Source organism: Thalassophryne amazonica, chromosome 8 (assembly GCF_902500255.1).
Source record: "Thalassophryne amazonica chromosome 8, fThaAma1.1, whole genome shotgun sequence".
Classification (NCBI taxonomy): Eukaryota; Metazoa; Chordata; class Actinopteri; order Batrachoidiformes; family Batrachoididae; genus Thalassophryne; species Thalassophryne amazonica.
This window is the reverse complement of record NC_047110.1, coordinates 118,644,289-118,672,142: the sequence shown is the minus strand read 5'-3', so window position 1 is coordinate 118,672,142 and position 27,854 is coordinate 118,644,289. Positions and strand designations below refer to the sequence as shown.

The 27,854-nt window shown below is 44.2% G+C and overlaps 1 protein-coding gene across 3 annotated transcripts in view; it reads left to right on the top strand.

Annotated features, from left to right (window-relative positions):
- The window catches only part of LOC117516392 (beta-1,4-galactosyltransferase 1-like), a 149,874-nt gene that overhangs the window by 24,974 nt on the left and 97,046 nt on the right, over positions 1-27,854 (top strand). For 2 of the 3 annotated variants that reach the window (XM_034177370.1, XM_034177368.1), the window contains exon 4: positions 18,194-18,381. In XM_034177370.1, coding sequence (XP_034033261.1) covers positions 18,194-18,381 — 188 coding nt within the window. Of the gene's footprint in view, positions 1-18,193; positions 18,382-21,081; positions 21,184-21,288; positions 21,659-27,854 lie in introns of those variants that run through there. The other variant, XM_034177369.1, reaches the window with a different exon arrangement.

Sequence of the window (27,854 nt, the reverse complement as noted above, 5' to 3'; positions counted from 1 at the left end):
TTCACTCTTGCTCATATTCTTTGGTCACAAATCACTCCTGCCACCTTTCTCCACCCACTCCACCCTGCCTGCACTCTCTTCTTCAACTCTCGTTCATGTATGGAACATTTAAAGACATGCAGGTTTGGTGAATTGGAAACTTTATAATTGTCCAGGTCTCCCTTGTAAAACAGATCACGATCTCAATGGGACTAACCTGGTTAAATAAAGGTTCAATTATCTTTCCCTGTAACATCATTCAACTGCTGCAAAATTCAACAAAGACTAAAAGGACAATTTTTTGGTTTGTTTTAATGTTGAGGATGTCTGTTGAGCCGTCAGTAACTAGCTGTTACTCTCTGAGGCAACAACAGACAGGTTGGCTGGTTTGACTTTGAACATAGGAGTCAAAGAATGTCTGTGCAAAGTTTTGCAGTTGACTCATGCCCCATCATCCTCTGCTGCACGTTTCCATATTTTAGGGCCCCTTCACATATAGTGCGAAGTTTGGACGAAGTGCACACTTAGTGCGCATTATGTAGGAATTGTGTGCAAACCATGTAATGTCATCTCTGCCTCCAACGCCTCATACACCTGTTGCTACAACTATTTGTGCACACAAGCGCCTGAAAGACAAAGTGTGCGCTGTGCGAACCCATCGCACCCTCTCGCGACAGATGGCGGCCATATTCCAGGCGACACTTATGAACATCTAACATCGCTCGCATGGCACTTAGAAAATGTGTGGCCATTCAATGAATAAATGAATGATTTATTCAGCACACAAAATTCCATATAAAAAAAATGTTACAGTAGCACATGTGGCTGAAAGGGTGTAGGCAGAAGCAAAAGCTTATATACACACACCCATTTTACCATAATATATATATATATATATATATATGCACATACACACACACACACACACACATATATATATCTATGTTTCTGTGAAGGCTCTCAGTTGTCCAGGTGGTTTCCATAGTAGAGAAGCTTGAATCTTCGACTGGACTGGGTTGCTTGACGCGAGGATGTTTCACTTCAAATTGCAGAAGCTTCCTCAGCTAAAATTCTTGCTCTGGTAGTCTTGACCCTTGTAGAGAAGAACAAACAGGAGCCACAAAAGCTGGAGTTTTAAACCTAACCACACCCCTCCTACTGAGAGGCAGACTGCTATTGGCTAGTGACTAAACAATTGCTTTAATTATCACCTATTGTGCTCTAGTTAGCACCCTCCTAATGACAGGGTAGGTGTTCCTCCTAACGATGGGACTGACGCCTCTCCTAACGGCTGTCCTGATGACGTGAATGACTCATGACCATGAACAAAAGACTGAAACTGCTTTGACCTGAGTACCCCATTGTAAACAGGGGACAGAGTGTGTCTCAGACCCACTCCCCGGTTAAGACTGTGCTTCAACTGTTTCACATACAATGCCTCCTTCACCCCTCTGTCAAACCATTTCTTCTCTCTGGCTAAGATTATAACTTCCTTGTCCTCAAACGTGTGGTTAGTGTCTTCAAGGTGGAGATGAACTGCAGACTGAGGTCCACCAGCGCCCTCTCTGCAGTGCTGGTATAGCCTTTTGTGCAACGGCTGCTTAGTCTCACCTATGTAGTGTTCGTTACAGTTTTCCTGACATCTGATAGAATACACTACATTGCTCTGTTTGTAAATAGGGATCCTGTCCTTAGGGTGAACTAATTTCTGTCTCAAGGTGTTAACAGGTTTAAAGTAAACTGGGATTTTGTGCTGTCTGAAGATCCTCTGTAGTTTTTCCCCTACTCCTGCTAAATAAGGGACAGACACTCCTCTTCTTCTTGTCTTCATCTCCTGTCTGTCTGGTCTCTTTGTTCTCTGGGACTTCGGCACTTTATCCAGGGACCATCGTGGGTATCCACATATTGTGAGGGCTTTCCGGACAAGTTGTTGTTCTTTAGCCCTTCCCTCTGTAGTTGTGGGAACCTGTAGGGCTCTGTGTTGAAGAGTCCTGATCACCCTGAGCTTGTGTTCAAGGGGGTGGTTTGAGCCAAAGAGCAGATCAAATCAATTTTATTTATATAGCGCCAAATCACAACAACAGTTGCCCCAAGGCACTTTATATTGCAAGGCAAAAGCCATACAATAATTACAGAAAAACCCCAACGGTCAAAACGACCACCTGTGAGCAAGCACTTGGCGACAGTGGGAAGGAAAAACTCCCTTTTAACAGGAAGAAACCTCCAGCAGAACCAGGCTCAGGGAGGGGCAGTCTTCTGCTGGGACTGGTTGGGGCTGAGGGGAGAGAATCAGGAAAAAGACATGCTGTGGAAGACAGCAGAGATCAATCACTAATGACTAAAAACAGAGTGGTGTATACAGAGCAAAAAGAGAAAGAAACACTCAGTGCATCATGGGAACCCCCCAGCAGTCTAAGTCTATAGCAGCATAACTAAGGGATGGTTCAGGGTCACCTGATCCAGCCCTAACTATAAGCTTTAGCAAAAAGGAAAGTTTTAAGCCTAATCTTAAAAGTAGAGAGGGTGTCTGTCTCCCTGATCCGAATTGGGAGCTGTTTCCAAAGGAGAAGAGCCTGAAAGCTGAAGGCAGATATTGGTAAGTGTGAGTGGGTTTTCTGTAAACCCCTGTCTGGAGCTGCCTGTTCTCTCCAATCATAACATCACAGTCCAAGAAGGCTAAATGGCTGTTTCTGGCATCCTCACGTGTGATCTTGATATTGGAGTCCACCAAGTTGATGTGCTCTGTAAGTCCTTAACTTCCTGTCCTTGATTTTAACCCGTGTGTCATCGACATATCTGAACCAGTGACTGGGAGAGATGCCCGTGAACGACATCAAGGCTCTCTTCTCCACTAGCTCTATGTACAGATTGTCCACAATGGGGGATACCGGAGATCCCATCACACAACCATGGATCTGCCTGTAGTAATTCCCCCTAAACAGGAAATATGTGGTGTTAAGACAGATCTCCAAGAGTTGGCAGATGTGGTCTGGTGTGAGTTTGGTCCTTTCAGGTAGACAGCTAACTGATCATCTGCAAAGGAATGGTCTATTTGAAGAGTTTCAGTCAGGTTTTAGAATTCATCATAGTACAGAAACAGCATTAGTGAAGGTTACAAATGATCTTCTTATGGCCTCAGACAGTGGACTCATCTCTGTGCTTGTTCTGTTAGACCTCAGTGCTGCTTTTGATACTGTTGGCCATAAAATTTTATTACAGAGATTAGAGCATGCCATAGGTATTAAAGGCACTGCGCTGCAGTGGTTTGAATCATATTTATCTAATAGATTACAATTTGTTCATGTAAATGGGGAATCTTCTTCACAGACTAAGGTTAATTATGGAGTTCCACAAGGTTCTGTGCTAGGACCAATTGTATTCACTTTATACATGCTTCCCTTAGGCAGTATTATTAGACGGCATTGCTTAAATTTTCATTGTTACGCAGATGATACCCAGCTTTATCTATCCATGAAGCCAGAGGACACACACCAATTAGCTAAACTGCAGGATTGTCTTACAGACATAAAGACATGGATGACCTCTAATTTCCTGCTTTTAAACTCAGATAAAACTGAAGTTATTGTACTTGGCCCCACAAATCTTAGAAACATGGTGTCTAACCAGATCCTTACTCTGGATGGCATTACCCTGACCTCTAGTAATACTGTGAGAAATCTTGGAGTCATTTTTGATCAGGATATGTCATTCAATGCGCATATTAAACAAATATGTAGGACTGCTTTTTTGCATTTACGCAATAGCTCTAAAATTAGAAAGGTCTTGTCTCAGAGTGATGCTGAAAAACTAATTCATGCATTTATTTCCTCTAGGCTGGACTATTGTAATTCATTATTATCAGGTTGTCCTAAAAGTTCCCTGAAAAGCCTTCAGTTAATTCAAAATGCTGCAGCTAGAGTACTAACGGGGACTAGAAGGAGAGAGCATATCTCACCCATATTGGCCTCTCTTCATTGGCTTCCTGTTAATTCTAGAATAGAATTTAAAATTCTTTTTCTTACTTATAAGGTTTTGAATTATCAGGTCCCATCTTATTTTAGGGACCTCATAGTACCATATCACCCCAACAGAGCGCTTCGCTCTGACTGCAGGCTTACTTGTAGTTCCTAGGGTTTGTACTCTTACAAACCCTAGAATGGGAGGCAGAGCTTCAGCTTTCAGGCTCCTCTCCTGTGGAACCACCTCCCATTTCGGATCAGGGAGACAGACACCCTCTCTACTTTTAAGATTAGGCTTAAAACTTTCCTTTTTGCTAAAGCTTATAGTTAGGGCTGGATCAAGTGACCCTGAACCATCCCTTAGTTATGCTGCTATAGACTTAGACTGCTGGGGGGTTCCCATGATGCACTGAGTGTTTCTTTCTCTTTTTGCTCTGTATGCACCACTCTGCATTTAATCATTAGTGATTGATCTCTGCTCCCCTCCACAGCATGTCTTTTTCCTGGTTCTCTCCCTCAGCCACAACCAGTCCCAGCAGAAGACTGCCCCTCCCTGAGCCTGGTTCTGCTGGAGGTTTCTTCCTGTTAAAAGGGAGTGTTTCCTTACCACTGTCGCCAAGTGCTTGCTCACAGGGGGTCGTTTTGACCGTTGGGGTTTTTACATAATTATTGTATGCCCTTGCCTTACAATATAAAGCGCCTTGGGGCAACTGTTTGTTGTGATTTGGCGCTATATAAATAAAATTGATTGATTGATTGACCACCATGTGGAGAACATATAAGATTTTTGATGTGTTATTTGATGTGACATCATTGTTCACCTGCATCCCCAAAGCTGAGGCTGTTTCAGCTGTGAGGCAGAGACTGCTGGAGGATGCATCTCTACCTGAAAGGACCAAACTCACACCAGACCACATCTGCCAACTCTTGGAGATCTGTCTTAACACCACGTATTTCCTGTTTAGGGGGAATTACTACAGGCAGATCCATGGTTGTGCGATGGGGTCTCCGGTATCCCCATTGTGGCCATTCTGTACATGGAGCTAGTGGAGAAGAGAGCCTTGACGTCATCCCAGTGTGGGGTCCTGGACTTGCTGGGGGATTTGGTGTTGGGGTGGGGCTTGGGGAGTCCATGGGGTTTGCTTCCCGGTGCTGCCGGTTGGCACTGTGGGCTTCCAGGGGGGTTGGGTCGGGTGCTGGCCCGCACTCCCTTCGGCTCCTTGCAAGGCGTGGGTGCGCTTCTGTGCCTGGGGGGGGCTGGCCGGTGGGGACCCGGATGCCGCGCCATGGGGCTTCTGGTCCTATTGGCGGTGGTGGTGGCGGGGGGGGGGAGAGTTTGGCGGCCATTGTTCCTTTTCAGTTGGGTCTGTCTCCTCTGCTGTTGGTGGATTGGGGTCCGGTGCCTGGGCAGGGGGTGGTGCCTCTCCCCAGGGCTTGGGTGTACATGGCCCCCCGTGCCCTGGTCTCCCTGGGGCCCGCCTGTCTCCCCTTGGCTCCTCGGCTGCCCCTGCCGCTCCAGGGTCCCATCTTGCACCTTCCGTGGTTCGGAGACCACTGGGCGGGGTGGACCATCCATCTGCGGCTCCCTGCCCCCCTGTCCCCCCTGTTGGTTTGCTCCTCCCTGGCAATCTGGTGCTCCTCCGGGGCTGCCCGCCTCCCCCAGTCCTGCGATTTCCCTGGCACCTCCGCCGGACCTGGGGTTGGGCTGGGTCCCGGTGGGACCAGTGTATGTGGCCTCCTCCCTGCACCACGCCTCTCCTTCCGCTTGCCGCTTGGGTTTGGGCCTCACATGTCACACCCTTTTAATGCACTTCACCAGGTTAGTACCTGCACGCACATCATATTGGGTTGTAAGTAGCACATTGTAGGGTTCATATAGATTTACAGTAGGGTGTTGGGGATGGGTTTGCAGGGCAGTCTGTGGCGCAGCCTTGCGCTGCAGCCTTGTGCTGCAGCCTTCCACTGCGATCTCCATCCGCCACTCCTGCCTTGCAATTTTAATGCACACACTTTATTTCTACACGTTTAGTAAACACCTTCACTAATTTAGAGTCGGGGTCGGTAGGCGGTGGTGGGTTTGCAGGGCAGGCTGTGGCACAGCGGTGTGCCACGGCCACCCACGGCAGTCTGCTACCTGCCATCTCTTGCCCTGCTTTTAATGCAACACTTTATCTTTGCACACTTAGGGGGTCGTACATATCAAGGTAGATTAATTGTAACAACTATGGTGGGGTTTATAGGTAGGGTGAGTGTGGCATGTGGGGTTGGCCCCGGGTGGCTGTGGATGTCTGGAGTTGTGGAGTAGGGGGTCTGCCTTACTGGTTCTGCCGTGGTCCCGTGGCCCTGCTCTGGCCCTGTGGGGCCTGGGGTCCCTCGGCCTGTTGTGGGTGGTGGTGGTGGGGCGCGGGTGTTGGCACTGGGTAGATGGGGGCCGTGGTCTCCGCGGGGTGGACCCCGCTCTCGGTCGGGCGGTGTCCTGATTATGGGCTTTGGTGTTTGGTGTGGGATCCGGGGTGGGGGAGTTTGGTGGGCCCTGCTGGCTGCACTGGGGGGCTTGGCTGTCGGGGGGCCTTGTGCTTTTCCTGGCCCCGGGGTTGGGCCTCGCCTCTTTTCTGGGGGGACCACCAAGCCATACGAGGGTATGGCTTGGTGGTCTCTACCTTGTGCTTTGGATTCGGTAGTGGTGGCGCCTTTGCCCCCCCTGCTTGCCACCGCTCACTCCTGCCTTCAGGGTCCATGGCCCTGGTGGTGTGGTTCTGGGGCTCCCCCTAATGGTGGGCCTATGCTGGCGCCCTGTGTGCTTCGCTTGGGTATGGGGCTGCTCCCTGTGCCTCCGTGGGGAGGGGTGGTGTCGGGGTGCATTCCAGCACCATCGGCCGCTCCTCTGTTGGTTTGCCCGGTGGCTCTGCGGGCTGCTTTTCCTGGCCCTTGTGCCCTTCCGGTGCCCCTTTTCTCCTGGTTCCCCCGGGGCCCTGCATCCTGTACCCACTTCCGTTGGTGCTCGCGGCCGGCCGCATGGCTTCTGACGTGCCGGAGTGGTCCATGTCATATGGTAAGGTTCTGTACTCTTGTCTTGTCCAAACACACCAGCCACATTAGTGATCGGATATTTAGCTGTGATCTGGATCTCTGTGTGTGGATGGTCGCGTGTTTGTGGCCATCACCACAATTCGGTTTTTGGGTGCTCTTAAGGGGATTAACACTACGGTGTTCTAGATTAGGGTATGGATGCTCACTAATTAGACAACAGACTGTTGCTGTCACTGTTTGTTCATGTGTGGTTGTTTGTCCTGGTATGTTGTATGGTTGGGGCCCCGTCTCCTCGGTGTCTCACGTCACAGTTATTGTCTTCACCACTTGTCTCTCGTTCTTGTCTGTCTTTGTGTTGTTTTGGTGGTCGGCCCTTCCTGATAGAAATTGTCGGTTGGCTTTGAGTACGATGTTGTAGGCTGATCGGGAAGATTCAAGCTTCTCTTCTACACATATATCTAACACATATGCATAACAACAAGTAGAAAAGGAACAAAGCACAGATCTTTGAGATTACTCAATGAACGGCGTTTTCTCATCGCAACAAAATAAATAATAATAATGCACAATCCAAACGAAATAATACCAAATCAATAAACTCAACTGTCCATACTGTAACGAGAGATTATATTATTTTTTAATAAAGTCTTTTAAAGCTGACTAGAGCAGGGCGTAACTTAATATGTTCAGGACAGATGTTCCAAATGTTTACACCTTTTACAGAAACACAGTGACTTTTTACAGTAGTTCGAATATTTAATTAATTAAATAATAATGTCCTCTCAAATTATAACTGGAGTCTTTCATTTTAAACAGATTGTGGACATGTTGAGGCAGAAGTTTGTTTTTTGCTTTATACATGGTTTGTATTGTCATATAACCAACCAAGTCCTTGAATTTCAGAATACTGAAATAAATAAATTAGTGTTTGTTATCAAATCAACTTTATTTATAAAGCTCTTAAAAAAAAAAACAGCTACAGCTGAAACCAAGTGCTGTACACGACGGGACATAAAAAGCAACAAGCCACAAAGTATAAATAACAAAAAACAAGCCCAAAAAATTAAAACTGAAACAAGTAAAATCAGTTAAAACAACCAAAACAGATCAAGATCTCATTCCGGGTTAAAAGCCAGTGCATAAAAGTGGGTTTTAAGATTGGTTTTAAAAACAGAAAGTGAAGCGCCCTGCCTGATGTGGAGCGGTAGATCGTTCCACATCTTTGGAGCCACAACAGAAAAAGCTCGGTCCCCTCTGAGCATACGCTTGCACCTCGGCACCTCCAGGGGGAGCTGATCAGCTGACCGGAGGTGGCGAGCAGGGGCATAAAGATGAAGCAGCTCAGAGAGGTAGGGCAGGGTGAGGCCATTTAAAGATTTAAAAACAAATAAAAGAATCTTAAAATGAATTCTAAAATGCACAGGCAGCCAGTGGAGGGAGGCCAGGATAGGTGTAATGTGCTCCCTCTTACTTGCACCAGTTAGCAGACGGGCGGCAGCATTCTGAACTAGCTGGAGACGTGCAAGGGAGGACTGGCTAATTCCGTAATAAAGTGCATTACAGTAATCCAGCCGGGAAGTAATAAAAGCTATGTTAAGTGGAAGAAACTCGATCTGGTTTGGTGGTCCAGTTTAAAATCGTTGTCCATTTTAAAAGCCAAGTTTGACAGTAGATTTTGAAAAGGCTGACAAAGGCCCCAGATTGACAGATGAGGAAGAACAGGAGCTGCTAGGGCCAAAAACAATAACCTCTGTTTTCTTTTCATTAAAATTAAGAAAATTCAATGCCATTCAGGCTTTAACATCCTCAAGACAGGACGGGCTGAAGAAAAGAGGCATAATTTTCTTTAGGGGGACATATAGCTGGCTGTCATCAGCATAACAATGGAAGCTGATGCCATGCTTTCTGAGAATGGACCCCAGGGGAAGCAAATACAGGAAGAAAAGTAGGGGTCCAAGAACTGAACCCTGTGGGACCCCATATAAAAGCGGAGCGGAGGAGGGCTCACAGACCAGTTAAGCAGGACCTGAACCAGTCCAGGGTACTACCACCAATGCCCACAAGCTGCTGCAAACGATTTATCAGTGTGTTGTGGTCAATTGTATCAAAGGCAGCAGTCAGGTCAAGCAAGACAAGAATGACATGGTTACTGCTATCATTTGCCATTAAAAGCTTTAAAAGGGCAGTTTCTGTGCTATGCAACATTTTAAAACCAGACTGAAAAACCTCTGAAATGTTATGTTCAAGGTAAGTTAAAAGTTGTGTATAGACAATTTTCTCCAGGATATTGGAGGCAAATGGCAACTTAGAGATAGGCCTAAAGTTTGATAGTTCAGTGTTGACAAGGCCAGACTTCTTCAGCAAAGGTTGAACCACTGCATGTTTAAAACTAGGGATGTCCCGATCCGATTACGTGATCAGAAATCGGGCCTGATCACGTGGTTTCAGACTTGATCGAAATCGGACGGTGCATCCCGATCAGGAATGTGATATAGATTTTATCCACATTATTTTGATCAGCGCTATTTCAAGCTCATTATTGCAGATTAATGGGCCTTTCATGCGTCAGAAGCATCAGAGGCATCAAGAATTGGTCTAAAAAGCATTATTTTCAATGAGACGCGTTGCTTTTTAGAGGCGTCAGAAGCGTCGCTTTAGCTCATTGACATGACGCTTCTGACGGGAGCACGCATTGCCGCTTGTCGGCAGGCTGACACGATCAAAGTTCAACCCAATCTTTTTTTTTTATAGAACAAAGAAAAAACAACAAGTTCAACCCAATCCAACTTTTGACGCTCTGAGCTGTGACGTAGCCTCGCGCTGTCCAATAGGAACGACACGTCGGGCCAAAACATGGAAGACTAGTGGCAGAAACCACCGATCTGTACAAAACAGATTGGTGCAGAAACGACTGATGTGTACAAAACAGAAACATGTCACAGGACTGCTCATTTATAAAGCAGTTTTCTGAAGAAAAATCCTTGGAAATGTTTTTTGTTGTTGTTGTTTACCTCAAAATTTCTGATTACTGTTTAAAAAAGTTTAGAACACTTGTAATTAAAATAGCTAAATCAATAAATGGTTCTTTAGAAACCTTTCATCTGTAAATTAAAACCACCTGTTATTTCAGATTAGATCATTTCTTGTTTAACATAAGGAGCCTTGGACATTTATTTTTAGACAAATAAAATAATGTGGAAATTTGTACATTTTTTAAGTCTGGTAGATTGTTACTTGATTGTTCAAGCTACCTCAAGGAGAAGTTCACTGTTTAAGTGATAAATAATACAATAAGGTGATGATTAAAATGAAAATATTATATATTTAGCATTTGTTCATTGTTCATTCAGTTTTTTAAAGTATCGGATCGGGACTCGGTATCGGCAGATACTCGGAATTGGATCAGGACCAAAAAACCTAATCGGGACGTCCCTATTTAAAACCAACAGGGACAACACCGGAGGATAGGCTGCTGTTTATAATGGTCAGAACAGACTGCCCTAAGGTAGGAAAAAGTTCTTTAAAAATGCGGGGGGGTGACCACATCACAAAGGGAACCCGATGGTTTCAAATGAGCCACCACATCCTCTAACTGCAACAGAGTCACAGGTTCAAATCTGTTAAAAATCGCTGGGCAGGGAGCAGAGACAGAGGGCAAAGATGGGTGGAGAAATGAGAGCTCTTGTAGAAGCAACCTTGTCAATGAAAAAATGTAGAAAACTGTTACATAAGTCAGTGGATGTTTCCAGACATACAGACAGTGATACATTCAGGACAGAGTCAATTGTTCTGAACAATACATGAGGGTTCTTGTAGTTTTCCGTTATAATGTGTGACAAATACTCTTTTGGACTCTTTGACAGTGCTTTGAAAGTAGCCCCAATGGTTCTTTAAAATTAGAAATGAAACCTGCAGCTTGTCCTTCTTCCACCTGCTTTCGGCTCTGCGACATTCCCGTCTGGCAGCACGGGTTCTGTCATTAAGTGTTAAGTTTTATAAGTGTTTCCCCAGACCTCAATACAATATGTCATATATGGAGCTATTAATGAATAATATAAAGTGATTAGCAAATATTGAAGGAGGAAATCTTGGGCTTTATACAGGATTGCAATGGTATTCACACTCTTGGCACAATAGCAGACTGCAGACAATCACTTTCATAGTCGCAGAGAAATTTGTCTAAGTCCCACACGAGTGTGGCTTTGGTGTGTGCGCTGAGATGACAGGAGGTGTGTCCTCCCACTGAAGCGGCTGTGGAAATCTGTGGATCTGGACATCCTAGCTGGACACCACATACTGTGTTTGGACGGTCATGGACAAACAAATGCCCACTGTGATGCGCTTGTCTGTTTGGTGTTATCAAGTGGACATAAATGAAAACATATTAGTGTGGTGACGTGCTACAGCGAGCGCGCGCATGGCATGCACATGGACAGGCTGGTCCCAGGTTGAAATGGACTGACAGATGAGAACATGCAGCAGGCAATCTCACTGTCACGTCACCCACGTGAGCTCTGTTCCACATGACGCGGTGTCCGGTGGTAAGTCGTCCACAAGACGTGCATGGCCGGTTGGACACGCACCAGCAGATGTGGGCATGAATGAGACGAGTGAACTGCTTCTCATTGATGTCATTTCATGACTGTATGTCTGTGATCATGGGTCATATTTGTATTGCTTGCTTGATAAATGCGGTGTTTTTATATGGTGTGGGATTTCAATTTTTTTGTAATACTTCCATGTCCTTCCTGATATGAGGCAGATTCCCACAGCTTTCACAGAACAGCAGTCAGAGCTATTGGACGGCGCGGGTTCGCGTCCAATGGGTTGTATGTTTTTGTTTGTTTTTTTCCCCCACATAAGCGGCGTGATGTAGTTCCACAGGTACCGGCTGGTTTTTAATATTTCCTCCACATAAGCGGCGTGATGTGCCGCAGCTGGCACTGTGTGTTTCTGCCCAAAAGATACCAGCACGTGCACGCTCTCGCACCAGATTCGTGCATCTCGCTCTCGCATTCAGGTTCGTGCACGTCTGCCCGTCGTCACGATGTTTCGTGGTGCACTAATTTCGAACTGTTTCACGCTGTTTCGCCATTTTTGTACAAACTTCGCACTATGTGTGAAGGGGACTGTCTGTCTGGGTGCTTAGCAATATCCACTCACTTAAAGTTCTTCATGTATGCTGGTTATTTCCTGTTTCTGGAAGAACGGAACAAGTTTGTTGTTGGAGAAGCAACAGCTGCACTGCTCTCTTGTAGGCAAGATTCTGTCCCCTTCTTGCATAGGACCTGCATCCTGTCCCATTGTGGTTGATGCTGGTGTGGTTGTCACATGCTCCTCCTCTGGCACCAGATCTGGATTCAGAACTGACGGCTCCGACTCTTGTCTGCTGAACAGCTGATCCACATGTCGTCTGACCAGCTTTCCATCTCCGAGCAGCACATTGTAGGAAACGGGTCCTGCAGTCTCCTGTATCAGTCCCTGTATCCATTTTGGTCCAAATCCATAGTTCTTTGTATAGATGGGTTCTCCTGCCTCAAAGTTGCATTCCCTAGCAAGTCTGTCATGATATGCTTTTTGAATTGTTTGTTTGGCCTCCACCTTCTTTTTGAGATCTGGGTGTATGAGATTAAGTGTACACCTCAATTTTCTTCCCATCAACATCTCAGCAGGTGACAGTCCGTTGTTGAGTGTGGCGTGATACGATAGCTAAACAGTGCCCTCCCTTACCAAAAAGTAGTACATGCAAGTATGTTTCAAGTATACTTCCAGTTTACTTTTTATATACTTATCAGTACTATTTTTTGGTAAGGGTAACTTTGTCTCTACTGTATCAATCAATCAATCAATCAATTTTTTTTATATAGCGCCAAATCACAACAAACAGTTGCCCCAAGGCGCTTTATATTGTAAGGCAAGGCCATACAATAATTATGTAAAACCCCAACGGTCAAAACGACCCCCTGTGAGCAAGCACTTGGCTACAGTGGGAAGGAAAAACTCCCTTTTAACAGGAAGAAACCTCCAGCAGAACCAGGCTCAGGGAGGGGCAGTCTTCTGCTGGGACTGGTTGGGGCTGAGGGAGAGAACCAGGAAAAGACATGCTGTGGAGGGGAGCAGAGATCGATCACTAATGATTAAATGCAGAGTGGTGCATACAGAGCAAAAGAGAAAGAAACAGTGCATCATGGAACCCCCCAGCAGTCTACGTCTATAGCAGCATAACTAAGGGATGGTTCAGGGTCACCTGATCCAGCCCTAACTATAAGCTTTAGCAAAAGGAAAGTTTTAAGCCTAATCTTAAAAGTAGAGAGGGTGTCTGTCTCCCTGATCTGAATTGGGAGCTGGTTCCACAGGAGAGGAGCCTGAAAGCTGAAGGCTCTGCCTCCCATTCTACTCTTACAAACCCTAGGAACTACAAGTAAGCCTGCAGTCTGAGAGCGAAGCGCTCTATTGGGGTGATATGGTACTACGAGGTCCCTAAGATAAGATGGGACCTGATTATTCAAAACCTTATAAGTAAGAAGAAGAATTTTAAATTCTATTCTAGAATTAACAGGAAGCCAATGAAGAGAGGCCAATATGGGTGAGATATGCTCTCTCCTTCTAGTCCCCGTCAGTACTCTAGCTGCAGCATTTTGAATTAACTGAAGGCTTTTTAGGGAACTTTTAGGACAACCTGATAATAATGAATTACAATAGTCCAGCCTAGAGGAAATAAATGCATGAATTAGTTTTTCAGCATCACTCTGAGACAAGACCTTTCTGATTTTAGAGATATTGCGTAAATGCAAAAAAAGCAGTCCTACATATTTGTTTAATATGCGCTTTGAATGACATATCCTGATCAAAAATGACTCCAAGATTTCTCACAGTATTACTAGAGGTCAGGGTAATGCCATCCACAGTAAGGATCTGGTTAGACACCATGTTTCTAAGATTTGTGGGGCCAAGTACAATAACTTCAGTTTTATCTGAGTTTAAAAGCAGGAAATTAGAGGTCATCCATGTCTTTATGTCTGTAAGACAATCCTGCACTTTAGCTAATTGGTGTGTGTTGTCTGGCTTCATGGATAGATAAAGCTGGGTATCATCTGCGTAACAATGAAAATTTAAGCAATACCGTCTAATAATACTGCCTAAGGGAAGCATATATAAAGTGAATAAAATTGGTCCTAGCACAGAACCTTGTGGAACTCCATAATTAACTTTAGTCTGTGAAGAAGATTCCCCATTTACATGAACAAATTGTAATCTATTAGACAAATATGATTCAAACCACCGCAGCGCAGTGCCTTAATACCTATGGCATGCTCTAATCTCTGTATAAAATTTTATGGTCAACAGTATCAAAAGCAGCACTGAGGTCTAACAGAACAAGCACAGAGATGAGTCCACTGTCCGAGGCCATAAGAAGATCATTTGTAACCTTCACTAATGCTGTTTCTGTACTATGATGAATTCTAAAACCTGACTGAAACTCTTCAAATAGACCATTCCTCTGCAGATGATCAGTTAGCTGTTTTACAAACTACCCTTTCAAGAATTTTTGAGAGAAAAGGAAGGTTGGAGATTGGCCTATAATTAGCTAAGATAACTGGGTCAAGTGATGGCTTTTTAAGTAATGGTTTAATTACTGCCACCTTAAAAGCCTGTGGTACATAGCCAACTAACAAAGATAGATTGATCATATTTAAGATCGAAGCATTAAATAATGGTAGGGCTTCCTTGAGCAGCCTGGTAGGAATGGGGTCTAATAAACATGTTGATGGTTTGGATGAAGTAACTAATGAAAATAACTCAGACAGAACAATCGGAGAGAAAGAGTCTAACCAAATACCGGCATCACTGAAAGCAGCCAAAGATAACGATACGTCTTTGGGATGGTTATGAGTAATTTTTTCTCTAATAGTTAAAATTTTGTTAGCAAAGAAAGTCATGAACTCATTACTAGTTAAAGTTAATGGAATACTCAGCTCAATAGAGCTCTGACTCTTTGTCAGCCTGACTACAGTGCTGAAAAGAAACCTGGGGTTGTTCTTATTTTCTTCAATTAGTGATGAGTAGAAAGATGTCCTAGCTTTACGGAGGGCTTTTTTATAGAGCAACAGACTCTTTTTCCAGGCTAAGTGAAGATCTTCTAAATTAGTGAGACGCCATTTCCTCTCCAACTTACGGGTTATCTGCTTTAAGCTACGAGTTTGAGAGTTATACCATGGAGTCAGACACTTCTGATTTAAAGCTCTCTTTTTCAGAGGAGCTACAGCATCCAAAGCTGTCTTCAATGAGGATGTAAAACTATTGACGAGATACTCTATCTCCCTTACAGAGTTTAGGTAGCTACTCTGCACTGTGTTGTTATATGGCATTAGAGAACATAAAGAAGGAATCATATCCTTAAACCTAGTTACAGCGCTTTCTGAAAGACTTCTAGTGTAATGAAACTTATTCCCTACTGCTGGGTAGTCCATCAGAGTAAATGTAAATGTTATTAAAAATGATCAGACAGAAGGGAGTTTTCAGGGAATACTGTTAAGTCTTCTATTTCCATACCATAAGTCAGAACAAGATCTAAGATATGATTAAAGTGGTGGGTGGACTCATTTACTTTTTGAGCAAAGCCAATAGAGTCTAATAATAGATTAAATGCAGTGTTGAGGCTGTCATTCTCAGCATCTGTGTGGATGTTAAAATCGCCCACTATAATTATCTTATCTGAGCTAAGCACTAAGTCAGACAAAAGGTCTGAAATTCACAGAGAAACTCACAGGTAACGACCAGGTGGACGATAGATAATAACAAATAAAACTGGTTTTTGGGACTTCCAATTTGGATGGACAAGACTAAGAGACAAGCTTTCAAATGAATTAAAGCTCTGTCTGGGTTTTTGATTAATTAATAAGCTGGAATGGAAGCTTGCTGCTAATCCACCGCCCCGGCCCGTGCTACGAGCATTCTGACAGTTAGTGTGACTCGGGGGTGTTGACTCATTTAAACTAACATATTCATCCTGCTGTAACCAGGTTTCTGTTAGGCAGAATAAATCAATATGTTGATCAATTATTATATAATTTACCAACAGGGACTTAGAAGAGAGAGACCTAATGTTTAATAGACCACAATTTAACTGTTTTAGTCTGTGGTGCAGTTGAAGGTGCTATATTATTTTTTCTTTTTGAATTTTTATGCTTAAATAGATTTTTGCTGGTTATTGGTAGTCTGGGAGCAGGCACCGTCTCTACGGGGATGGGGTAATGAGGGGATGGCAGGGGGAGAGAAGCTGCAGAGAGGTGTGTAAGACTACAACTCTGCTTCCTGGTCCCAACCCTGGATAGTCACGGTTTGGAGGATTTAAGAAAATTAGCCAGATTTCTAGAAATGAGAGCTGCTCCATCCAAAGTGGGATGGATGCCGTCTCTCCTAACAAGACCAGGTTTTCCCCAGAAGCTTTGCCAATTATCCAAGTATCACAGCTACTCTTTTTCACAAGCTCTTTAAAAGTTTGCACAGCTCTTTCAACACAATATAATGTTTAATATAGGGTTTGATTACACAATTATGCAAATTGTTCCATCACTTTTTCTTGTTGAGACAGCGGTTCATTTTTTAGAGTGTACAACAGCCGAAGATTTGATTGCTTTCATTTTCCTGATTAAAACTAGGTGACTCATTCAAGATAAAACAGCCAACATGTGAATGCAGTGTAAGTGAGTAAGTAAGTAATGTTTATTTATATAGCACCTTTCACAGACAGGGAAAGTCACAAGGTGCTTCACAAAAAACACTGACAGTTAAAAATTTTGAGAATAAAATACAATGTACATCACAATAAAATAACTGTAAGACACACACAGCAGCCATAAAATAGCCCTCTCACTACTAAGGTTTGAATGCCTGGAGAAACATATGGGTTTTAAGTTTGCTCTTAAAAACATCGACTGAGTCCAGCGAACGAAGAGACAAAGGGAGATCATTCCAGAGCCTTGGCACAATGGCCTGGAAAGAGCGATCTCCTTGGGTTTTAAAGTGGGTACGAGGAACCCTCAGAAGGTTCTGATCCACTGAGCTCAGACTCCCAGCGGGAGAGTAGGGACATAACAGGTTTCTAATGTGGGAGGGAGCCTGGCCATGCAAAGCTCTAAAAGCCAACACCAGGATTTTAAAATGGAAATGCAATGACACTGGGAGCCAATGAACGGACTTTAAAATAGCAGAGATATAAGTCCTTCTGCTTGAGCGTAAATAGCATAACCTACACTCACGGTGCAAGTCCCTGTTGTACCAGTGTCTATCCTTTTAAAAATGTGGATTAAATAAGAAAGCATTCTACCTATGGTATGAATTCCATCACAACAAAAACCCACAGTATTGGATGAAAAATCATCTCAAACCTTTTTACGTTAATACTCTGTTGATGGACTTATGCATCCAAGATAAATGTGCAAACTGGATTTTGTGCCTCAAGGGACCAATGTCCATTAATTCTGTCTCAGCAGACTTCAAGAGCAACAAGTTTCTGGACATCTAATTTCTCACTAATGAGAGACAATCCTCCAAGGTCCCAATCTGAGAGTGATTATCAGCATTAATAGGCATATTAAATGCTATGTCATCAGCATGACAACTAAAAGTAATTCTGTAGTTTTGGAAAATTTGTCCAAGAGGTCCAATAAAGAGAGAAAACAACAATGGACCCAACATAGAACCCTGTGGGATCCCTTAGTTTACTGGAAGAAGTTTTGAAGTGACACTGGTACAAAACACATAGATATCTGTTGGACAGGTACGATATCAACCAAGCAAGAATCAGACCACTAATACCAAATTCATTTTGAAGCCTGTCCAGCAACACATGGTGATCCGCTGTATCAAACGCCACAATAAAGTCAGGCATAAGCAGCAGTGTGGTAACATCTGAGTCCATCATCAGCAAAAGGTCGCTCACCACCTCAGTAAGCACCGTCTCTATGGAATGGTATGTTTGAAAGTCCAACTGCAGCAGCTCAGAAAGATCATTATCAACAAGATCATTCACGATCTGCTGTGAAAACCTTTTCAAGATTTTTTTGAACAGTAGGGCAAATTAGATATGGAAAAAAAATCATTTGATTCATTCTTTGGTCAGTCTTTTCCTCTGAAACACTTGTGCACAAAATGATCAGAAGAAGTGACCAAAAAGTCGTGATGTCAATTTTCTGCGTGTCGTTTGTTGCTTGATGATGCAGGATGGAGATGGTGCCTTCAACCGAGCCAAGCTGCTGAACATCGGCTATGTAGAAGCACTGAAGCAGTATGACTATGACTGCTTCATCTTCAGTGACATCGATATCATCCCCATGGATGACCGCAACCTCTACAAGTGTTTTGGCGGGCCACGCCATCTGTCCGTGTTAGTCGACACACTGGACTTCAGGTAAGACAACGTGACACCACAGGCACGGTTTCTGTGACCCGTTTGGATGTCTTTGTCTTGGTTCATTTGTAAATGCTGAATATGTGCATGTGTATGGTAAATTTAAAAAAATACATTTCATCTTATTTAAATGTGTAATGAAATAAAAAAATCCATTAAACAGGGAATCAAGAGAAATGTAGTTTATTTTCTGAAGTTACTTTGAGAAAGTACAGCAAAGTACTGGAAAATATGATTAAAGTGATGATGTACATGTGAGAAGAATATGAAACAAAATATATTACACATAACCACTCAATTGAGATTAACACAGAAAGTGTTGGAACAAGTGTATCTCTCTGAAGGTTTGAGAAAACCTGTGAGTAAGTTAACATATGTGAATTTTTGATATCTTTGAGTCTGTTTTGGTTCTGTACAAGTCCTTTTCTCATGCCTTAAATGCGTTCCTCGTCAGCTGATGTCCGGTGAGTCGGTCAGAAAGTGTGCTGACAGCAGCTTTCCTGGTGGTGTTGGGATTTCAGGGGGGTCTCCCATGACCTCACCTTGCCCCCTTCAACTTATCCCGCACGTCCGTTTGACTAAAGAAGGATTTGACCAGTTATTTAAAATGACAGACATTTGCCCCGGTAGATAAACCTCTACATGGATATTTATGAAACAGAATTTAAATGTAACAGAATGAGTAGGGTAAGTTTACCATTCACAAAGCTTTGCGGGACCATTCAGCAGTCTGTCCCTGACGTAAGCCTTAGCAGATCATCAGTGAGAGATTATCAGCAGAAAAGCCTGAAACGATCTTTCCCTGGACCCTTTTATACACATCTGACTCCTATGCTAATACAATGATTTATGCTAAGGTTGGGCGTTGTCCTTATTTGGCAACTTCTCCCTCTAGTCTGGTGTAGGTCCAACCCACAGGTGCTTCTTACTCCATCTTTTTCCTGAAATGGCACCTGTGCCTAGACTGATAAGAAATTGTTTGGGCAAAAAACTGCTAACTGAAGGACTGTCAGTCTTATCAACGCGGTTACACCACAGAGATATTTTAACATCCCAAGGTTGCACAACATTCTGACAAACAAGTCTAATCATACCCATGTAATACGTTTAATCGCCTCATCTTGCTGACAGAGGTCCTGTACTGACTGACATCCTGTTCCATATGTTGTTTGCACCATATGCATTAGGGATGAGCGAGTAAGGGACGAGCATGATCCAAATAAAACTCATCAATATCTGTGCTCGTGCTGAAGGAAAATTCTCATTGGCTAACTGACTGTCTTCACACTCTGTGATTGGCCAGTCACACACAGCGCCCGCCCCTCCCAACACAGACACGTCTCACTGCAGCTTCCCTCACAGCCACACAGACAGGATCTCTCTCTCTCTCTCTCTCTCTGTCTCTGTCTCTCTCTCTCTGTCTCTGTCTCTCTCTCTCTGTCTCTCTCTCTCTCTGTCTCTGTCTCTCTCTCTCTGTCTCTGTCTCTGTCTCTCTCTCTGTCTCTCTCTCTCTCTGTGTCTCTCTCTCTGTCTCTCGCTCTCTCTCTCTCTCTCTCTGTGCTTTGGTGGATTCTACGTCACGTTCTGTCAGTACTCTTAGGTTTTCTTCAGCTCCCCTATTTTTCGGTTTGTCTGATATTTAAAGTTTATTGGTGAACTTGTTTCGTGTTGTACGCGGAGCATTTGACAAGACAGAGCTGAAAACGGCTCCTGTCGTGTCGGTCACTGCATCGTTTTTTTTTTTGGTTTTTTTTTTTGTTTTTTAACCGTTTGTTTGCTCTTAGTTTGGTTGGTGATATAAATTCAGTTGGAAAACTTTGCTCCTACTGAACGTGGTGCTTTTGAGAAGAATACAGTGAACAAGGCTGACATATTCTTTCTGTTTGCCATCACTGGATGTTTGCATGAATCACCAAGTTCACACAGATTGTTGGAACTTGTGGAGGACTCTGAGGCCCTAGACCTCAGCCACACTGCTGAGGTATTTTTTCAGTTGAGAGACCTGTATCTGGACTATTTGGATTGTACAGACTGACAGCAACAGAATTCCGTATTTGACACTGCAGAAAATATCACACATGCAGACCTTATGACTGTATATCCGGACCTTCAGCACATTGGATCACTCTTTATTCAGCGACATGTCCACCCATACATAGACGATCCAATGAAATTATATTCACCTGACCCCCAGGACTCTCAGGTTCCTTATGTAAAATCCTCTCTTGGGACCACCACCAGCACTCTAATAACTAGTATGACTTCCATTCCGGCTCCACCTTCTGTGACCTTCCCAGCTTACCTTATTTCTCCCTCTGACTGACATACAGATGGATATGACCCACACACACACCATACGCCAACACGGCACAGCATATAGCATCACAGCCCACAACATCACATTCCTTAATCCCACACATCTCCACACCACATGTATGTGCCTCTACACCATACATCACAACCCACACCACCACACCACATCCCATGACTGACTAGACTGCTGTGCTGAATTTACTTGTTTCACTCCAGAACACTGTAGCCAGTTTGCAGTCTTTGTGGCCACAATCATCTAGTCTACATACCAGATCTTCGTGTGTCGTCACTGACTCAGCAGACTTCACGACTCCTCCACAGCCAGCATGTCTCTCGTCTCTGTCACAGTCAGCATCCTGCTCACCTTCACACCTCCATTGCCTTCAGGGGTTCCTGGACCGCTGGAACAACACCACCACTTCCTGTAGAAGCCCCGGAGCAATGGAGGTTTGCCCTGGAGAAACAAGAAACGCAGGGCTGCACCTGGTGGTAGGAACTGTCATTTGGTTTCTGAAGGGGCTGCAGCTTCCCAGCCGCCTCCCCATCAGTCAGCACCTCAGTGACATTTGCACTAACTGTGACTTTCTGTTCCAGCTTGAGATGGTTTGCAAAGTGTACCTCTCCGGAATGTCCTTTACCCAGGTCTGCGATGGGGCTAGAAGAACTACCAGCTGATGATGAGCACACCGGGGAACCAGCCATCACAATCCTGGAAGAGTTGACCAGCTTCAAGACCAGAGGTGTTTGTGCTTTGTCGGAGCCATCCAGCTCTGGGCTTAAGGATGTTAGGAGCTATGGCAAATGATGACATCTTTGAAGAGCAATCAGCTTCAACTCAGCTAACAGCTTTCATGCTTGGGACTCCGGCGAGGGCGGTCACATCTCCTCCACTCTCCCTTATCTCTGTTCTCTGCCTTTAACCTGCAAGTCCCTATTTCACCAGACTGTGAATTCCTCAAATCATATTGGATTCTGGATCTATTCGTCTACTATTGGATTAACCATGGAATTGATCAGCTGGTCTCTGAATGCTATTGACGACATTTTTTCTACAAGAAAGTCAGGACCAGGGGATCCTACCTGCCCAGATGGAATGTATCCTGCGGGCTATGTCCTCGACTCCTGGGGGTCTTGGCGTGTTGCATGCTTGGCGCCTTTCTCTGTTGAGGACGTCGAGGATTTATTCATTTTTGGTCTCATGGTAGCAGGACTGCTACTTTTTGGCTTATGTGTTACTCTGATCTACCGGAAAATTGGCAAGACGGTGGCATCAAGAACCACGGCCCCTCGCTTGTCCATCATGATTAACGAGGTTGGCAAGGCAGTGCATTCTCAGACTGCGATGACTCTTGAACTCAGACGCAAATTGGATCACATCTTGGAGCAGATGCGTGCCTTACAGTTGAAGTTGAAGATTTCAGAGGCCGGTGAATATTCTTAATTCATAATTGGGATTTGGTTGTGCAAGTGGAACTGTTAAAAAGTGATTTCACTGCTGCAACAATAACATTACAGGCTTATTAAGCTGAAGGTCAAATTGCCCGACTATCTCCTCCAAAGGGATTTGTTTTGGCCTGGGGAACATTGGCTGTTTCTTATCTTATCTCACAAAGATAATAAACTGCTTTTCACAGGACTGAAGCATGTTCCATTCCCATCCCCCCACACCCTACTTCCCCCATCAACACCCACCCTTTCCAGCTCCTGCTTCTCATCATCCTGTTTTCCCTTTGGCGGGGGCGGTGCAGTTTTTGCTGCAAGCCCACGTCCCCCCCCCCCAAGCTGATCTTGGCGGCGCAACTCAAGGTTGCTGCGTGGCCTTCACCCACTTGCCTCAATTCGGATAACGGACTTCTTCAAACTTAGTGCACATAAACAATGTCAAATGTGTATGTGCTGTCTTTAATTCTGATGTGTGCCATTATTATGGTAAACAAGTAATAATTGTGGACTAACTGCTGTCTGAGGTAACTGGAGTGTAAACGTAATTTCTCCATTGTGAGATCAATAAAGTATATATCTATCTATCATCTATCTAACTCCTGAAGATGTTGTCAGTGGGGTGCCGTCTGCTCCCCCACCTGCTGATGTCTGTGCCCCTGTGAATAGCATGGTTGTCTCTTGCCTCCAGCAATGGAGCTCCCCCCATTGCTGGCTTTCCTGTGGTCCCTGGTGGTTGGGATCATCACTCGTCTGTGGCAACTTTGGACTCCCATTGAGCTGCACGACAATCCACCCGTGGTTGGGACGGTTCCCCAGGGGCCTGCCCAGGAATCTCTTCCACGTCTAGTTGGTGAGCCTCCTCTTGGTTCTGGGGTGGGTGGGAAAATGTATAACAGTTCTCATGTATGTTTCAGTTTGGTGGCCGCCCATCTGTCTGCTGCAGAGGTGGAATTAGATGGGTTGCCCTATTGCTTAAGAGACCCCAGCCTGCCTCCTGTGAATACTGTGGACCCTGGAGGGTTGCACAGTCCTCACCTGGACTCTGCCGTGGACCCTGGAGGGTCGCATGGTCTTGGTCTCTTCCCTGCTGTGGACTCTGGAGGGTTGCACAGTCATCCACCTGGCTTGTCTGTGGTTTCCTGCTGGCTACCCGGGTGTCCACCGGACCCGATATCTACCTTCTTCCAGCCGTGAGGTCATCCACCAGACATGGTTTGGGACTTCAGTCATCTGCCCAGTTGGCTTCTGGCTTCGACTATCGGCGCGGGCTGGTCACAATACCAGCCAAGAACGGTTTATCCACGGTGTCATGGGTGGGCCTTAGGGTGCCTTGCCCACCCACAGAGTCAGTTAGGCCCATCCTAAATGGACAAGCCCATCAGTCATTTGCTAATCACAAAAAAAGCATGTCAGTGCGTGCAGGGGATCTGAACCTGACATTAGATGATGACGAGATGGTTCAACTATGAAAAACATAACTTTACTGATACATTATCTAACTCATACAGTTAGAGATGTGAACGGGTTGGCGGTGTACACGGGGCTTCTGTTTAGGACTACGCTTCCTCCTCACAGTCACCCACCTGGCCTGCTTTCCTGGCTGCTCGGGATCTGCTGGGGGACAGCTAACGGCGGCTAAGCTACCTTGGTCCGCACCAACTACAGGGGCCTGGCTAGCTGTAGCATTTTCCAAGGTGCGGAGCCAAGTCTCCAATTCGCCCAGCCTGGCCTCCAAAGCTACGAATAAGCTACACTTATTACAAGTACCGTTACTGCTAAAGGAGGCCGAGGAATAACTAAACATTTCACACCCAGAGCAGAAAAGTGTGGGAGATACAGGAGAAGCTGCCATGCTAAACCGGCTAAGAGCTAGTAGCTGCACTAAGCTAGCGGAGTCCTAAAAACACACAAAGTCAATAATGTGTAAATAATTTAGAGGTGATTCAGCAGAGGGAGTGCTTTAGTTAAGGCACATGAAGATTACACTGTGAAACAAATCGTTATCTAGTTAACTAGATCAATCTAACTGCGCAGATTAAACAGCTAACAGATACAGCAAAACACCACTGTGCTCCGGAACAGGAAGTGATACAATACCGCAGTGAGAGCCAACCGCCAGTATAGGTGATTCAGACAACACATTGTTCACAGACACACAAAGAGTTCTACCAACCAAGTAAGAGCTAAACCACACTAATACAGGACCCGACGTCCAACCATATTCTGCAGTCTATTAATCAAAATGCCATGGTCAATAGTATCAAATGCAGATGACAGATCTAACAAAACCAGCACAGAACATTTATCGCTATCAGCGGCTATCATGTCACTAGACACCTTCAACAGGGCCGTTTAAGTGGAATGAAACTCATGGTACACAGACTGAAAAGTGTCATAGATGTTGTTAGTCCGCAACAATGATTTCAGTTGGACACAGATCACCTTTTCCAAGACTTTAGCCAAAAAGCGGGCTTTTGATATTGGCCTAAAGTTCTTTAGCTCCATAGAGCCCAGTCCTGCTTTCTTTAGTTGTGATTCCACAACACCATGTTTAAAAGAACAAGGAAACACACCAGTCGACAAAGACCTATTGAACATTTTAGCAATACAAGGCCCAATAGAGTCAAAAACATTCATAAACAATTTAAAATGCCGTGCGTCCAAAATACCAGAGGATGGTTGATGACAGATGGAATGTCCTCAATTGTAACAGGCTTTAAGGAGGCCCAGCATTGAGGGGGGAGGTCCCAAATACCGGGGACCATAACAAGAGGGCTGACTTTATCAATAAAGAAATTAAGGAACTCATCACTAGTTTTGAGAAGAACAGGAGTGACAGGAGCAGTAGGTGACACAATAAAGCTGATTGTGTCAAAGAGCACTTTGGGATTTCTCTTATTGGAGGCAATCAGCCAATAGAAATAGCTTGCCCTGGCCTCTTTTAACAGTCAAAGAAATTTTCTTGAAATTCCTAGATGAATCCAGACCAGATGATGAGTTATTACAGTTGTTACGGATAAATTTGACCAGGAATGATTTTATGTTTGATGGAAAATATTATTTACAGATTAAAGGCACAGCAATGGGAAAACGCTTTGCCCCTGCTTATGCAAACATTTTTATGGCAAAATGGGAATCTCAAGTTTTGGCCACATGCCCCAAATTTGTTTTAGGAGGCGATTAAATCTAAGTGTGGAGGAGGAGAACTTTGTGATGAGAGGGATGAGCTGCTCCTTTCGCTCGGCTCCTGGCTGTAGAAAAGAGCGGAGACAGGCCCTCAGCATGGTACGCGAGTATCCTCTACGCCTCAAGGTCCTAAACAACACTCTAGTAGCTTCGTAGAAGTCACAGGGTCTAGTACAGATCCTGTGAAATCTAAGAAGCTGAGAATTGACAATGCCTGCAAAAGTGAAGTGGGGATGAAAGCTACTCCTGTGTAAAAGTGCATGTGTGTCTGTAGGTTTGAAAAATACTTTTACATCCACCTTATGGGACTGTACAAAAGATGGGCCTTTAAAGACTGTAGTGTCCAGGAAATCTACTGACTGAAAACTGTGGGTGTGTTTAATTTTGATAGATGGATCAAATGTATTCAATGTGTTTAAAAAGTCTTGAAATTCCGATTCAGAATCCACCCATATGCCAAATATATCATCCAAATATCGTAAATAATGTAATGGTTTTTCCCCACTCGGCGACACGCCCGCCGAGGAACAAACTCTGGTTATTGGCGACTCTGTTTTGAGAAATGTGAAGTTAGTGACACCAGCAACCATAGTCAATTGTCTTTCGGGGGCCAGAGCAGGCGACATTGAAGGAAATTTGAAACTGCTGGCTAAGGCTAAGCGTAAATTTGGTAAGATTGTAATTCACGTCGGCAGTAATGACACCCGGTTACGTCAATCAGAGGTCACTAAAATTAATATTGAATCGGTGTGTAACTTTGCAAAAACAATGTCGGACTCTGGAGTTTTCTCTGAGCCCCTCCCCAATCGGACCGGGAGTGACATGTTTAGCCGCATGTTCTCCTTGAATTGCTGGCTGTCTGAGTGGTGTCCAAAAAATGAGGTGGGCTTCATAGATAATTGGCAAAGCTTCTGGGGAAAACCTGGTCTTGTTAGGAGAGACGGCATCCATCCCACTTTGGATGGAGCAGCTCTCATTTCTAGAAATCTGGCCAATTTTATTAAACCCTCCAAACCGTGACTATCCAGGGTTGGGACCAGGAAGCAGAGTTGTGGTCTTACACACCTCTCTGCAGCTTCTCTCCCCCTGCCATCCCCTCATTACCCCATCCCCGTAGAGACGGTGTCTGCTCCCAGACCACCAATAACCAGCAAAAATCTATTTAAGCATAAAAATTCAAAAAGAAAAAATAATATAGCACCTTCAACTGCACCACAGACTAAAACAGTTAAATGTGGTCTATTAAACATTAGGTCTCTCTCTTCTAAGTCCCTGTTAGTAAATGATATAATAATTGATCAACATATTGATTTATTCTGCCTTACAGAAACCTGGTTACAGCAGGATGAATATATTAGTTTAAATGAGTCAACACCCCCGAGTCACACTAACTGCCAGAACGCTCGTAGCACGGGCCGAGGCGGAGGATTAGCAGCAATCTTCCACTCCAGCTTATTAATTAATCAAAAACCCAGACAGAGCTTTAATTCATTTGAAAGCTTGACTCTTAGTCTTGTCCATCCAAATTGGAAGTTCCAAAAAACAGTTTTATTTGTTGTTATCTATCGTCCACCTGGTCGTTACTGTGAGTTTCTCTGTGAATTTTCAGACCTTTTGTCTGACTTAGTGCTTAGCTCAGATCAGATAATTATAGTGGGCGATTTTAACATCCACACAGATGCTGAGAATGACAGCCTCAACACTGCATTTAATCTATTATTAGACTCAATTGGCTTTGCTCAAAATGTAAATGAGTCCACCCACCACTTTAATCATATCTTAGATCTTGTTCTGACTTATGGTATGGAAAGTAAAGACTTAACAGTATTCCCTGAAAACTCCCTTCTGTCTGATCATTTCTTAATAACATTTACATTTACTCTGATGGACTACCCAGCAGTGGGGAATAAGTTTCATTACACTAGAAGTCTTTCAGAAAGCGCTGTAACTAGGTTTAAGGATATGATTCCTTCTTTATGTTCTCTAATGACATATACCAACACAGTACAGAGTAGCTACCTAAACTCTGTAAGTGAGATAGAGTATCTCGTCAATATTTTTACATCCTCATTGAAGACAACTTTGGATGCTGTAGCTCCTCTGAAAAAGAGAGCTTTAAATCAGAAGTGCCTGACTCCGTGGTATAACTCACAAACTCGCAGCTTAAAGCAGATAACCCGTAAGTTGGAGAGGAAATGGCGTCTCACTAATTTAGAAGATCTTCACTTAGCCTGGAAAAAGAGTCTGTTGCTCTATAAAAAAAAGCCCTCCGTAAAGCTAGGACATCTTACTACTCATCACTAATTGAAGAAAATAAGAACAACCCCAGGTTTCTTTTCAGCACTGTAGCCAGGCTGACAAAGAGTCAGAGCTCTATTGAGCCGAGTATTCCTTTAACTTTAACTAGTAATGACTTCATGACTTTCTTTGCTAATAAAATTTTAACTATTAGAGAAAAAATTACTCATAACCATCCCAAAGACGTATCGTTATCTTTGGCTGCTTTCAGTGATGCCGGTATTTGGTTAGAC